The 13,350-nt window shown below is 41.9% G+C and overlaps 1 protein-coding gene across 1 annotated transcript in view; it reads right to left on the bottom strand.

Annotated features, from left to right (window-relative positions):
• Positions 1-13,350, bottom strand: part of IMPG1 (interphotoreceptor matrix proteoglycan 1) — a 126,943-nt gene that overhangs the window by 75,309 nt on the left and 38,284 nt on the right. The window contains 3 exon segments of the mRNA XM_070419095.1: positions 5,789-5,941; positions 9,730-9,809; positions 10,403-10,467. Of these exon segments, the coding sequence (XP_070275196.1) occupies positions 5,789-5,941; positions 9,730-9,809; positions 10,403-10,467 (298 nt within the window).

The raw sequence follows: 13,350 nt of genomic DNA, 5'->3' as shown, positions 1-13,350 counted from the left end.
ACTGGGTAAGGTCTTAACTAACAGAAAGTGACTAAATACTTTTGATGAGTTAGGGGAAAAAAATAAAAATGGATATAATGATTGAGGCCAGATTTATTCTTAGTTATTTCAGAAACCTGGAGGAAAGTGTTTTGCTATTTATTTTAAAGCTGGAAAGCTGTAATTGGATAGTTCTGACTTGCTTTAGTGGTTACTTTACATAAAACATGAAACAACTTCAAGTTGGTACTTGGAAGAAAATCTTTTGGCCGCAGTATTTTTATCTATACACACTGAATAGCTATAATATTTTCTGAATTGAGCTATATGATTTGGAAACATCTACAGTGTTAAAGGAATTATTAAAGTCAAATTACCTAAATAAAATGTTAGTAGCAGATTCTAATGTAATATATTACATTGGCTCTTAGATTTATGTGAAATTACAATACATTTTCTCATTTAATTTGACCTTGCTAATGAGGCATATTATCAGAATATTTCACAATTGTTATACTCAATTACTTCCCAACCTACGATAGTCTTGCTTCTGCCCCTCAATCCCCAGGAGGGAAGGTTCTCTCTAGGCCATTGTCCCACCTCTCTCCAAATCCTAAGACATTTTTATTTCTTTCTCCGTGGTTCCCCTGCCCTTTTTTTTCTGGTTCTTCTCTCATCTCTCTGACAACTCTGTCAGTCTTTATCCTATTCCTGTCTTCACTCTCCATTGAAGCTGTAAGGATTCTGCAAGTTTGCGTCCTCAACCTCATCTCACTCACTCTCCCATTTATTCAGTTAGCTCGACTATGGACTCTGTGCTAGGCTCTCCTGACACTACCTATCCTACTTACTTGTATGAAGCCTGGGAGGCAAGCAAAACCAAGAGGAAGACATGGCAGTCTAGCAGTGAAGCGTGGGAGGGAGAGCAGGGTGACCGTGAGGGAGGCTGAAGAGGTGAATAGGGCCTTGGCCTTGTCCTCCCTTCCCTGTGCCCACTTCCTCTGCCTCTCCTTGGGGATCCCGTTTTCTCCCAAGGCTTCAATGGCCACCTGACATACAACTTGGAATTCCCAACCTTTGTCACTAATTACATAGTAGCAAACCTGGGTAATTCTCTTCCTCCAAGTCTGCCTTTCCTCCTGGGTGCTCTGTCTCAGTCAGGATTGTGAACACCCTTCACCTTCCATGGCAGAGACCAGCATCCTGATACCTCTCATCTGTGCCCCTCACATCCAGTCACCTCGCCTGTTTGTTTGAATCCTAGATGCCTTTTGTTTCCATCATATTCTTCTTATTCCCATGCCCCTCCCTAATGCCCTTTCTGTATTACCAAAATGGTTTTCTGGGTGTGTGGGGGGAAGGGAAGAGAAATAATCCCCTTCTTCTTCTTCTTCTTCTTCTTCTTCTTCTTCTTCTTCTTCTTTCTTCTTTCTTCTTTCTCTCTCTCTCTCTCTTTCTCTCTCTCTCTCTTTATAAGTTGGGGTGGGGGAAATGGGAAGATGGCTCCTTGACTACAATATTTTTCCGAGTTGATCATTCCATATCTGTCACTCTTCACTAAAAATCTCTTGATGGGCTGCACTGCCCATTGACTAAGATCTACTAGTAATACTTCAGAATGGCATTTAAGGCCCTTCACAGTTTACCCTCTCTCCCCAGGTACCTTACCATTTGCACTTTCTGCCATTTACCCCCTTGGCCAATATTGTCTCCTCTAGTCACATTAAACTCACCACTGTCCCTCCCCAAATACACTGTGTACTTCTTCCAGACATCCATACATTTTTTTCTTTTTAGACCAAGGTGCATCTTCCACCTTCTGTTCATTGACCACACCTCTCCCCCGACCCATGTTTCAAAGCCAGCTCCAATATCTTTTCTATTGAAAAATATTTATAGGGCCCTAAAGTCAGGTTCAGTTATTTCTTCTCCCTACCACTCTAGGACATATTATTGTATTTTCCATTAAACTGCCTGGGAGGTGCATGTGTGTCCCTCACAGAGATTATACTCCTTGGGCTCAGGGATCATGTCTTATTCATCTTTATTTCTCTCCTTCCCAGTGCCTATCAGATTGTCATCCACATAGTAGGGACTCAGCACATTTTGTTTAATCTTTTCTGTCTAAACTCACCAACATGCCACTGCATTGTCACTGTATCTAAAATTACTGCCAAATCCTCATTATCTATGCCAAGGACTAGAGCGGTGATGCACAGATAATCCCCAAATCACTTACATTGGGCTTTGGAATGTATCATGGATTTTTTTTCTCAGCAGATTTATCTTCTTAGTCATATTTTCTTGCATCAATTTAAAAATACTTTGTGTGTAGCAACGACAGTGAGGAAGATAAATGAATAAGCTTGAGTGATGAGGAGATAAATGTATAAGCTTGAGTTCAGATGTTGGTTCTCAACTTTCTAGTTGTATGACCTTGAGTTTATTAGTTAATTTTTTGAATCTTGGTTCCCTTAACCGAAATGAGGTAATAACACCTATATCATAAGGCTGCTGTAAGGAATAACTAACACGTACCTGACACACAGTGGGGAGAGAGGCAGTGATATTTTGTCTATTTACTAGTCTCCTACTGGGTTACTAGCTCCTTGATTGCCCCGGTATCTTTGACTTCCTCCAGGGCCACACAGCACAGAGGCTGGCAGGGGCAGAGTAAGCCTTCAGTAGTTGTTATAGAAAGACTCAGTGCGGGGAAGGACAGGAAGAGGGTCCCTATAGTGGTCAGCGACAGGGGGCCTGGAATAAGTTTCTGTGGTGTCACTCCTACCCCACCATGAGCTAGCTAGGAGACTGGGTTCTGCAGAGCTGGTCTTTATTATGGGGCAGGTGGAAGAGAGCTGTGTCCATGCTTCAGGTCTGCTCTGGTCTCCTGTGACAAATAGTTTTGAGCCACAAAGTTGGTCATGCCATCCCAGTTACCCCACCTAGGACTGGATGTTGAAGAATGAGCTATAGTTTCTGGAGCAGAAGATTCAGACCCCAACTCATCTCTCTTTCTCGTCCAGGATACCAGAGATGCTGTGATGCATGCAGATACAATCAATCAAGCACAGAATGGCTCCCGTGGAATCCCACAGCTATTAGCTTAGGCAGTAGGGTGCATGGCCGGGAGAGCAGTCCTCCCCTCCTGGGTGCTCACGGCAGCGGCTCCAGTGGCGGGGGGAGGTGGGGGTGGTTTATTGCCTGTGCTTGTGTCCTCTTTGTGAACCTGCCTCTGATGGATTCAGAAGCAGCTTTGCTTAGGAGGGTGCGGGAGGCATCTAGGGAGGAGATGACAAAGGCCTTCAGTTAATTCTGGTAAATAATCTTCCGGGAACCTTCCAATCATGGAGCACTAACCACTAAATTACTAATTAAGTGTCCAGTTGACCTTATTAATAACACTAAATGCACAGGGGCCTCCCGGATTCCGCCGGAATGTACGTTAACGGGGCTATAAAAAGGCAGCTGTGTGGAGTTCTCCTGAATGTTTGCACAGGAGAAAGCATTCAGACAACAACTACGCATTCCTTTTGACATCTGTATTAAATTGCTCATTAAGTTTATTGTGGAAATTAAATTACTGCAAAGCACTGCCCATTAATTCCCGATTAGGTCCAAATGACTGTGCTAATCCAAGTGCTGGGCTGTGGTGAGGCTGGTTGGTTATGTGATGGCTGGCTTTGAGGTGTCCAGACTACCCAGGGGCCTGGGAGGGAAACAGATGCTCGAAGCAGAGGGGGTCCATCTGAGAGAAGCCAGAGACCCGTGCAATGGAACCAGCAGGTCTCTGCAACCAGGCCAAGTGAGATATACTATTCTTTGACTAATGAATATTTCAGAGGCTAGAAGGGCATGTTTATTTGATAATGATACAAAATCCTCTCCCCATAAATATGTGTATTTGGGAAAAATAGGATTTAGAGCATAGTGGCTAAGAGCAGGGGTTCTGGTGCCAGGCTGCCTGAGTTTGAGTCTTGGCTCTGCCAGTTATTAGTATGACATTGTTGAGCATTTAGTTAATTTGCTCTTGCCTCAGTATCCTGACTTGTAAAAAATATAGAAATAATATCACTTAACTTATAGATTTGTGTGAAAATGAAAATGAAATAAAACATTAAGACCAGTACAGTGATATTATTTCTCTACATAGAAGTAGATTTGGAAAAGGACTTCGAGGTCATTTTTAATTTCTAAATGAGGAATCTAAGGTCAGGGAAGTGATCCCCAAATCTTTATGGCTATTTCTTGGCAGAAACAAGACTACAACTAAGATCTTTAAAAAATTATTATTTAATTGTATTACTCCACATCAGGTAGTTTTAGGTGCTTAGAAAATTCACAGGTGAAGTGAAGACAGTCTATGGCCAATTATCCAATTCTGACATTACCCTGACTATGCTAAGGATTTGCTGAAGAGAATATTTCAAAGAGCAAATAGAAAAGATAACAGACTATTTTAAAAATGCATTCTAGCTAATAGTCCATGTCTAAGTACTTTTCTGGTTCGTAAATACCCCATGCTGATGCTTTCTCTTTGAAGTTTGTAGAAATGATGTTCTACATTTTATTGACTATGCTGATGCTGGGAGAGGTTGGAGGTTACGAATGTTTTTCTCTTAGCTCTTCTCCAGTTGACAGGGGGTAAGCACCGGAGTATGAGACGTAGAGCCTGTTTGTTCCCTGGCCTTGCTCAATAAGATGCTTGGGCTGTCCATAAACATAGTTCACAGTTCTATAATCTCATGGATGCTTCTATTTTCAGTTGAATTTCTACAAACAGGTACTGAGTAGTCACTGCATCTCAAGCTCTGTCTTAGGAGGTAAGGCTACAGAGATGAAAGCAAGTTTCTGCCCTTAAGGGGAAGCTCATAGCCTGGTGTTAGTGAGGGTGGTGGGAGGGCAAGGAAGGAGAATGGAGACAACAGAGGTCATAGACATATAAACAAACAATCTCAAGATAGAGTAATAGTGTTATGACAACAGTGGGCCCCAGGCGTTAGCCCAGAGGAGTGAACCCAGAACGGATAGAGAGAATTTTTCATGATGTTTGCAAAATGAATCTTAGGGAAGGGCATTCCAGATGGAGGAGGCGTTACTTATAAAGACTAACGGTAAGAAAGTAGAGTGCAAAGGAGGGGGATGGTAAGGAACTGGTGTTAAGATGAGGCTGGGAAGAAAGGCAGTGTCTTATGATATTCAGCTGCCATGTTCAGCAGACTAGTTTGGATTCTCCTGCAGGGAATGAAGAGCCGTTTAATTTGATCAGGGATAGGCAGATAGGATGATGGTCAGAGATGGGAGAGACATCTTGGGGCAGGTCCTTAGTTTAGTGCTGGATGCCATGGATGACATAACTGCCTTCTGCCTGTCATCCATGAAAAATGCCATGGCTTTAAGCTGCATCAGATGGCAAAAGTGGAAATATTATGGCAGACAAGGTAGTATGGATTCAAAATTCATATTTCACCCCAGCATGTTCCCTAGCTGGTGTCCACATGAACATTTTAGACATCTAGAATATCTGCTCAGTGGCTTTCCGCTAAATGCGATTTAAAACCTATTACTATGTGAAGAAAATCTAAATGTAACCGACTTGTAAGGTGGAAAAGCTGGAATGGAAAACTTCCCTGGAGAGCCACTTTTTCCTAACATGTTGAGACCCATTGCAACTTTCGGTGTATTTGTTTATTTTGCAATGGTTAAAAATGCATGCCTGATCACAAGAAGGTGGAATTATTAACCAAAAAGGTTTGTTTCCTGTTGGCTCCCAGATTCTGAGTCTAGACATGAGCTGTGGTTCACTCACCTGGAGTTGAGACTTTGCTGCCAGCTCCTGGTAATATGGGGAGTGGGCATCAGCGAGCTCTGCCTTGAACTTCTGGTTTGCCAGGGAGATGCTCAGCCCCACCTTCTGCTCCGGTGGGCCCTCGGACACCTCAGAGGATTCCATTTCTCTGTCCTAAGTTAAAAAGGTCTTCTATAATATACATCACAAGAAAATGGTAATATTATATAACATATATTGACTTTGTCTCAAGAATTGGATTATGAAGGCTCTAGTATTTTTAGAATGAAAGTCCTATTAACTAGAAGTGGCCTGTGAATTTCACTGAGAGACAAAGCACCAAAGCTCCAATGAATGAGCTACTTAGAATCTTTGAGAACATAGTCATTTTATGACTGTGCTCTTTCTTCATGAAAGCATTCACACACACACACACACTCACACACACATACACTCACACACACACACACACACACACAATTCATATATATCGCTGGAGCATCAGTAGGATTGTGCCACACACTTTTGTAACTTTATAAACACTCTTTGATAAGGATTGGATTATACAAAATAACCTATGGACGCTGGTATTATTTAATATAACCCTTTTTAGAGAAGAGTCTAGACTGGTTTAATAAGACTCTTTGTGCTTAAATTTTATACTGAAACTGGTTAGAAAGCACTGTCAAGTCAAGAGAGGGTGTGAAATCTCTCTCAGAGAAAATGGCATATTTGGGCCACCTTTGAAAGCATGTGGCTGAGAATAGCAGTGCTGTTCTGAGGATCACAAAGGGCTAGGGTTCATCCTTTTTGTCCTTTGGTTTGAGAACAAGCAGGAGTCTTTCATTGTTCTCCACTCACGTGGGCTCCCAGGGCACAGAATAAACCTGGAGTTGTGTTTCAAACTTGGGGTTGGACAGATTTCCAGTCTTGGGTACCCACACAATCCTGAGATCTGCACAGCTTCCTCTCAAGAGTAAAAAATGTGTCTGTGGAAAACCAACTGCCTCTGGTAACGTAGTTTCTTAGAGTGATAGTAGAGTTGTGGAAGCCGAGAGACAGGCACAATCAATGGAAAATGCCATGAGAGGCAAAACTCATCTGGGTGGTGGTGATGTAGCTTCGCCTCATTTCTTATCACAGACTCCTTCTTCCACGGGCAGTGAACAGCAGAACAGCCTCTCACTTTAATAGGACACGCGGAGGATGTATATTTACACCTACCAGGATACTGGTATTTGTTTAATGGGAAGGTTTCCATCCATCCATCCATCCATCCATCCATCCATCCATCCATCCACTTGCTCATTTAATCATTCAAATGATACACACTGAGCATCTGCGTGGGTGTAGCACAGTGCTAGGACCTATGGGACATTGGGAAAAAAATGGCATATGGTGTTAGCCTCTAGAACAGCGGTTCTCAACCTGTGAGTCGCGACCCCTTTGGGGGTCAAACGACCCTTTCACAGGGGTCGCCTAAGACCATTGGAAAACACATATATAATTACATATTGTTTTTGTGATTAATCACTATGCTTTATGTTCAATTTGTAACAATGAAAATACATCCTGCATATCAGATATTTACATTACGAGTCATAACAGTAGCAAAATTACAGTGATGAAGTAGCAATGAAAATAATTTTATGGTTGGGGGTCACCACAACATGAGGAACTGTATTAAAGGGTCGAGGCATTAGGAAGGTTGAGAACCACTGCTCTAGAAGCTTACCATTCCATTAGGCAGATAGGAAGTTCATAAGAGACATTTCAGTAAATCCTTTAAACGTATTAGTGAGAAGTTTTGTAACTTACCTTCAACCATTTATTAATGTTTTATGCCTTTCACCCAGCACCCTCAGTGACGTCCTCATTACCTATGGGATAGAACCCAAACTGTTTTTCCTGACATTTGACTCGCCACCATCTGATGCCGATCTGCTTGAACAGCTTTGGTCTGTCTCACTTCTCCCTGCCCAATGCAGGGAGCTCCATTCACTCTTGCTGAGGACTATACTGCTGTGCAGTCTCCTGACTGAAGACCCTCCTCACTGCTCCACATGACCCCCTCCAGCAACAGTGCGCGCGCACGCACACACACACACACACACACACACACACACTTTACTTCATATACACATTCTTTTTTACTTCTTACTGATATCTCCTAGTCTTATAGTCCATTAAAAGAACTATCCCCTCTGACCATCTAGGTCAGAAAACTTTGCCTTTCCTCTGACCTTCTAGAACAGCGAATAACATCTGAATTGCTCATTTGGTACCTATGATGTATTCACCTAGAGCAGGGGTGGGGAATGTAAGGCCTGGAAAATCATCTGGTCTGGGACTGCCAAGGCAACCGCAGGCAGGACTCAAAATTTAATAAATCTAGGAGCTTTACTTTCATAGCAGCATAAATTTATATTAAGTGAATTATATTAAGTGAATAATGTTATAAATATCAAAATGGCCCTTGGCAGAATAAAGGTTCCCCACCCCTGTGCTAATCTTGTCATCCACATATAATCTCCTTGAGTCCAGAATGATTTTCACACTTCATGGACTCTCCCAAATAAAAAAAAAACACACACATGAGGCCATTTATGAATAAAACTCTCAGTAAATATACATGATTTGGGGTCAGGTCCTTTGAAACCTGTCCCAGCCTATCATTAGTCCCAGTCTATATATCTGTCATCTTCAATCATTGCACTTAGATTATTTTGTTGTACTTATTTGCATTATAAATTTCCTAAAGGTAGGAATTTTAGTTAAATATTTGCTAAATGAAAGAATAAGTAATCTATGCAGTGGGTAAAAAGGATGTTAAGAGGAGGATGCGATGAGTGTGAAATAAAATATTCAGGAGATATTTACTGCAGAATGAGGGATGTATATTAAATTTTAAAGAAGGTGGGACACAGGTAATGGGAGAAAAGAGAAGGCAAACTGTAGTTATCTTATAAATTTTACAGTGAATATATTTAATCTCAATAATTTTTTTCAACAGCACTTTTCACTGTTGATGGAAGAGCATTTTTGAGAAAAATAAAATCCTTTTATTCTTTGTACATAACCATACTCCCACCAAATCTGTGGCCATCTGTCCTAAAGGCCAGGGAGAGAGTGGCCAGCAGGATTCCCATCCCTAAATTTTCATGTCGAGCTGGCGAGACTGAACATCCTGCCCGCACCATCTGGAAGAAGAAAGGGCTAGAGAAGTCTCACAGGCCACAGGGGCTGGTGGAACTGGTCGCAGTGGCCCTGTAAGGCTGAGAGGATTTGCTGCCTACCTTGTGTTGCCACAACTCCACCACTGTTTCCTGCTTCAGCCCTGAGCGTCTGGATCAAAGCCTTTGGGAAGGTTAAAGATGCCCCCCCTTTTTTTGATAACCAACATTAAATTCTGTAACAATTCTCTCCTCCTGCATGCTTTTTTGATTCAAACAGAGCAGTTGCCAGTGCTCCTCTTTGCCTGCGAACACTGGTTTTATTTTTCCCCATTTGACATGAAGGATTTCGATCATTTTGATATTTATATCACCTTTTCCTGCTGGACATGACTAAGCACAAAACTTCTACCTTTGCTGTCAGCAGGAGATTACACTTCAGTGGAGAAAGAACCTGATTGACTGGAATTCATTCATTCATTCATTCATTCTAAAGCTTGGTGAGCACCTGCTGTATATAATGCTCTGTTAGGCACTGGGAAAAGAGCCCCTGCCTTCCTGGAGTTTATAATTATGTTGCTTCTTGCACTTCCTCACACCTTACCCCTAGTTTTCAATGTATTTTACTCCTCAGTCCCTAGGAAGAAGTGAGCATACTGAATAGAACAAAGTCAATGACTCTTCACTAGAGTGATAAAAATGCAGTACTAATAATACTGAATGGCCAGTCCATTTTACTAAGACAAAAAAGGCCTGTGAGGAGCTGGATTGACTCTCAGAACTTCTTACTGTTGTAGGCATCTTGGTGTCATTGAGGAGTGTGTCCTCAGGAGTGAGAGGGAAGGGCCTGAGTGAGACATCGGCAACATCTGTGGGAATTTAAAAAATAGCAGGCACAAAAATGAGACTAGAGGAGTTGACATTGGAACAAGGTAAAACATTTCACATGCTTTTTCTGTCACTCTGGAATTTAAATATGTTAGATCCATGCTGAGCTCATTTTTATTTTAAGATCACATAAATATGTTCTTGAGCAAAATATAACTAATACTATTCCTCCCAACTCGTCTTCCTTTCTAGGACCAAGTTTGGTGCTCTCTCAGGTATGTTTCAGTTAAATGGTTCTGCCTACGGAGACCTGGTTAATTTTTCTTTTGGTGACTATATAAAGGACGCATGGACAGAGGTTTATCCTGAATTTGTTTGTTGGAAAGTATTGGTAATTACTGCCTCTAAGTTGTAGAAAAATGGACAATTTGTTTTTGTTTTTGTTCTTTTCTAGATTTTTCAAGTTTCATAAAATAAGTTTAAATTACTTTATAAGGTTAGACATACAAGCTAGTTTTGAGAAAGTACATTATAAATTTTGTCAACTTCAATTAAGGATTGCTTTTCAAATAGCATGCTTTCCTGATGATTTGAATTAAGGTTCAGAAGCAGATGGAATAAGACCTAAGCTTACCTGTTGAAAACACGGGGGTTTTACCAGGCTCTCTTAATATCTCTTCTGTGGATATTTCATCTTTTCTGTTAGGAAAATAGAGAAGAAGTGGTAAAAAGGAGCATGATAATAGGGGGAATGCATTTAAATTCATCTATATAGAATAAACCTAAAAATTAAGAGGAAAAATTATACTTTAAAACTGGTTTACTTATTTTTTCATTGCAGAAGTAATCTTCTAATATATTTTAATTGAAGAAAAATTCAAACAACCCTCCCCAAATGGTTGTTTGACTGCGGGGCTTTTCATAAGCATGTTGGCTTTTCGTGGTCCCAGGGAACTTGTCCCTGATAGCAAAGATGGTTTTGGGGCCTGATGTTTTATAGTCCTTTCTGCTTCAACTGTGCCCTTGACATCAAAGATAATTGATGACTTGGTCCATGACTGAAATATTCTTGCTAAAATCTCAGACTTTCAAACCTACAAATGCAGAGAGTCAGTAAGTTTATCCAATAAAGTAACTTGTGGCTACAGTAATGGGATAGCGAGAGAGTTCTGGATAATGCAGTTGTATTAAATCTCTATTCTGAACATAACCATTGCATGCATTGTGAGTAGGTTCACAGTGCCATGGAGTGGCAATGCAGAATATATTCTAAGGGCAGATCCAAGGCCATGGTTATAGAGTTGTTTGCATGTAATGTCAGCTTTATTTAGAAAGGAATAGCAGTAGTAATATCTTTTGAAGCTTACTATAAGATGTGTTACTGTGGAAGGAACCAAGATGGCGGTATAGAAAAACACTGGAAATTGCTGCCTCCCACAACAACTTCAAAAATACAACTAAAAGACAGAACGGTCATCATCCAGAACCACAGGAAGACTGGATGAGTGGAAATTCTACAACTAGAAGGAAAGAGAAGACCACACAGACTCAGAGGAATTACGAAAGTGAAGTGCAGAGGTACGGAGGCTCCAGCGCGCGCGGAAAGGGGCGGGCACCTGAGGACGCAGCTGTCTTTTTGAATCCAGAGGGAGTCACAAGCTCCCGACTGCTCTGAAATCCCGTTCCGGGAAATCTCTGGGGTCCCAGGGCTCATATGGGGAGAAACTGGATGGTCTGGCAGCAGGCAGAACTCGGAACTTGAGGGCGGCTTTCCCTCAGAGGTGCTGGCAGCAATTACCAGGACACTGAGACGCGTGGCCCCTTAGGGCAGGGCTGAGAATCAGCCATAGCTGCTTGCTCCACCCTGTTGATTCCGAAACACCGCCCCTTCCTGGTTGCGGCAAAGGCTTTTGCATATGAATGCCCGGGTCCTTTGCAAACTGACAATTACCTAACAAATTGCAGCTGGGCTAGGCAGACCCAGAACTTCCAAGAGAAGGCCCAAGGCCCCACAGCAGCTTGCATTGCTTCACAGCTGGGCCTCATCTGGGCACCTCCAAACCCCCAAAAAAGGAAGGGGAATCTGCATATCTCTTTGTAGCTCCTGCTGGGTAACCTCAGGGAGAGGCTTAATTAGCACCTCCTTAGATCCAAGAGCCAGTGTACCCAGTGGTCAGAGTGGGACCATCCAGATTATAACTCCTCAGATTCATAAGGAACACACTCAGGGGGCAGACTCAGTGAGCACCAAAGCCCCACTGAAGCAAGTCTTGCCCCAGAAGGGTGTCTTCAGCACAGAAGTTCCCACTGCAGACACAGCTGATTCTCACTGCTAATTGGCCTGGAGGTCAATTCCTCCCAGTGACACCTAAAACAACCAAGGCATAACTACAACAAGACTGTGCACAAAGCCCACAAGGGGGTGCACCAAGAGTGTCCACCTCAGGTAACTGGGGAGGCTGAGCCACTGGGCCCTGTAGGACACCTAGCACACAAAACCACTCTACCAACACAGGGAAGCAGACAAAATGGGAAGACAAAGAAACAGGTCACAAATGACAGAAATGGAGGACAGCAAACTACTGGATATAGAGTTCAAAACCACGGTTCTAAGATTTTTCAAGACTTTTATGGAAACCGCCGATAAATGTAGTGAGATCCTCAAGAAATCTAATGAGACCCTTGATGTTGTGATAAAGGACCAACTAGAAATTAAGCATACACTGACTGAAATAAATAATATTATACAGACTCCCAACAGCAGACCAGAGGATCGCAAGAATCAAGTCAAAGATTTGAAATATGAAGAAGCAAAAAACACCCAACCGGAAAAGCAAAATGAAAAAAGAATCCAAAAATACCAAGATAGTGTAAGGAGCCTTTGGGACAACTTCAAGCGTACCAACATCAGAATTATAGGGGTACCAGAAGAAGAGAGAGGGCAAGATATTGAAAACCTATTTGAAGAAATAATGACAGAAAACTTCCCCTACCTGGTGAAAGAAATAGACTTCCAAGTCCAAGAAGCGCATAGAACCCCAAACAAAAGGAATCCAAAGAGGACCATACCAAGACACATCATAATTAAAATGCCAAGAGCAAAAGACAAAGAGAGAATCTTAAAAGCAGCAAGAGAAAAAAAGTCAGTTACCTACAAGAGAGTACCCATACGACTGTCAGCTGATTTCTCAACAGAAACCATGCAGGCCAGAAGAGAGTGGCAAGAAATATTCAAAGTGATGAATAGCAAGAACCTACAACCAAGATTACTTTATCCAGCAAAGCTATCATTCAGAATTGAAGGTCAGATAAAGAGCTTCACTGATAAGAAAAAGCTAAAGGAGTTCATCACCACCAAACCAGCATTATATGAAATGCTGAAAGGTATTCTTTAAGAAGAGGAAGAAGAAAAAGGAACTCTTACCATTTGCCACACCATGGATGGAACTAGAGAGCATTATGCTAGGTGAAATAAGCTAGTCGGAGAAGGATAGATACCACATGATCTCACTCATTTGTGGAATGTGGTGAACATCATAAACTGATGAACAAGGACTGATCCAGAGACGGAGAGGCATTGAT

Source organism: Myotis yumanensis, unplaced genomic scaffold, assembly GCF_028538775.1.
Source record: "Myotis yumanensis isolate MYYU_CA2020_CCGP unplaced genomic scaffold, mMyoYum1.0.hap1 SCAF_6, whole genome shotgun sequence".
NCBI lineage: Eukaryota > Metazoa > Chordata > Mammalia > Chiroptera > Vespertilionidae > Myotis > Myotis yumanensis.
The sequence above is the reverse complement of the archived record's forward strand: the minus strand, read 5'-3'. Positions and strand labels throughout refer to the sequence as shown.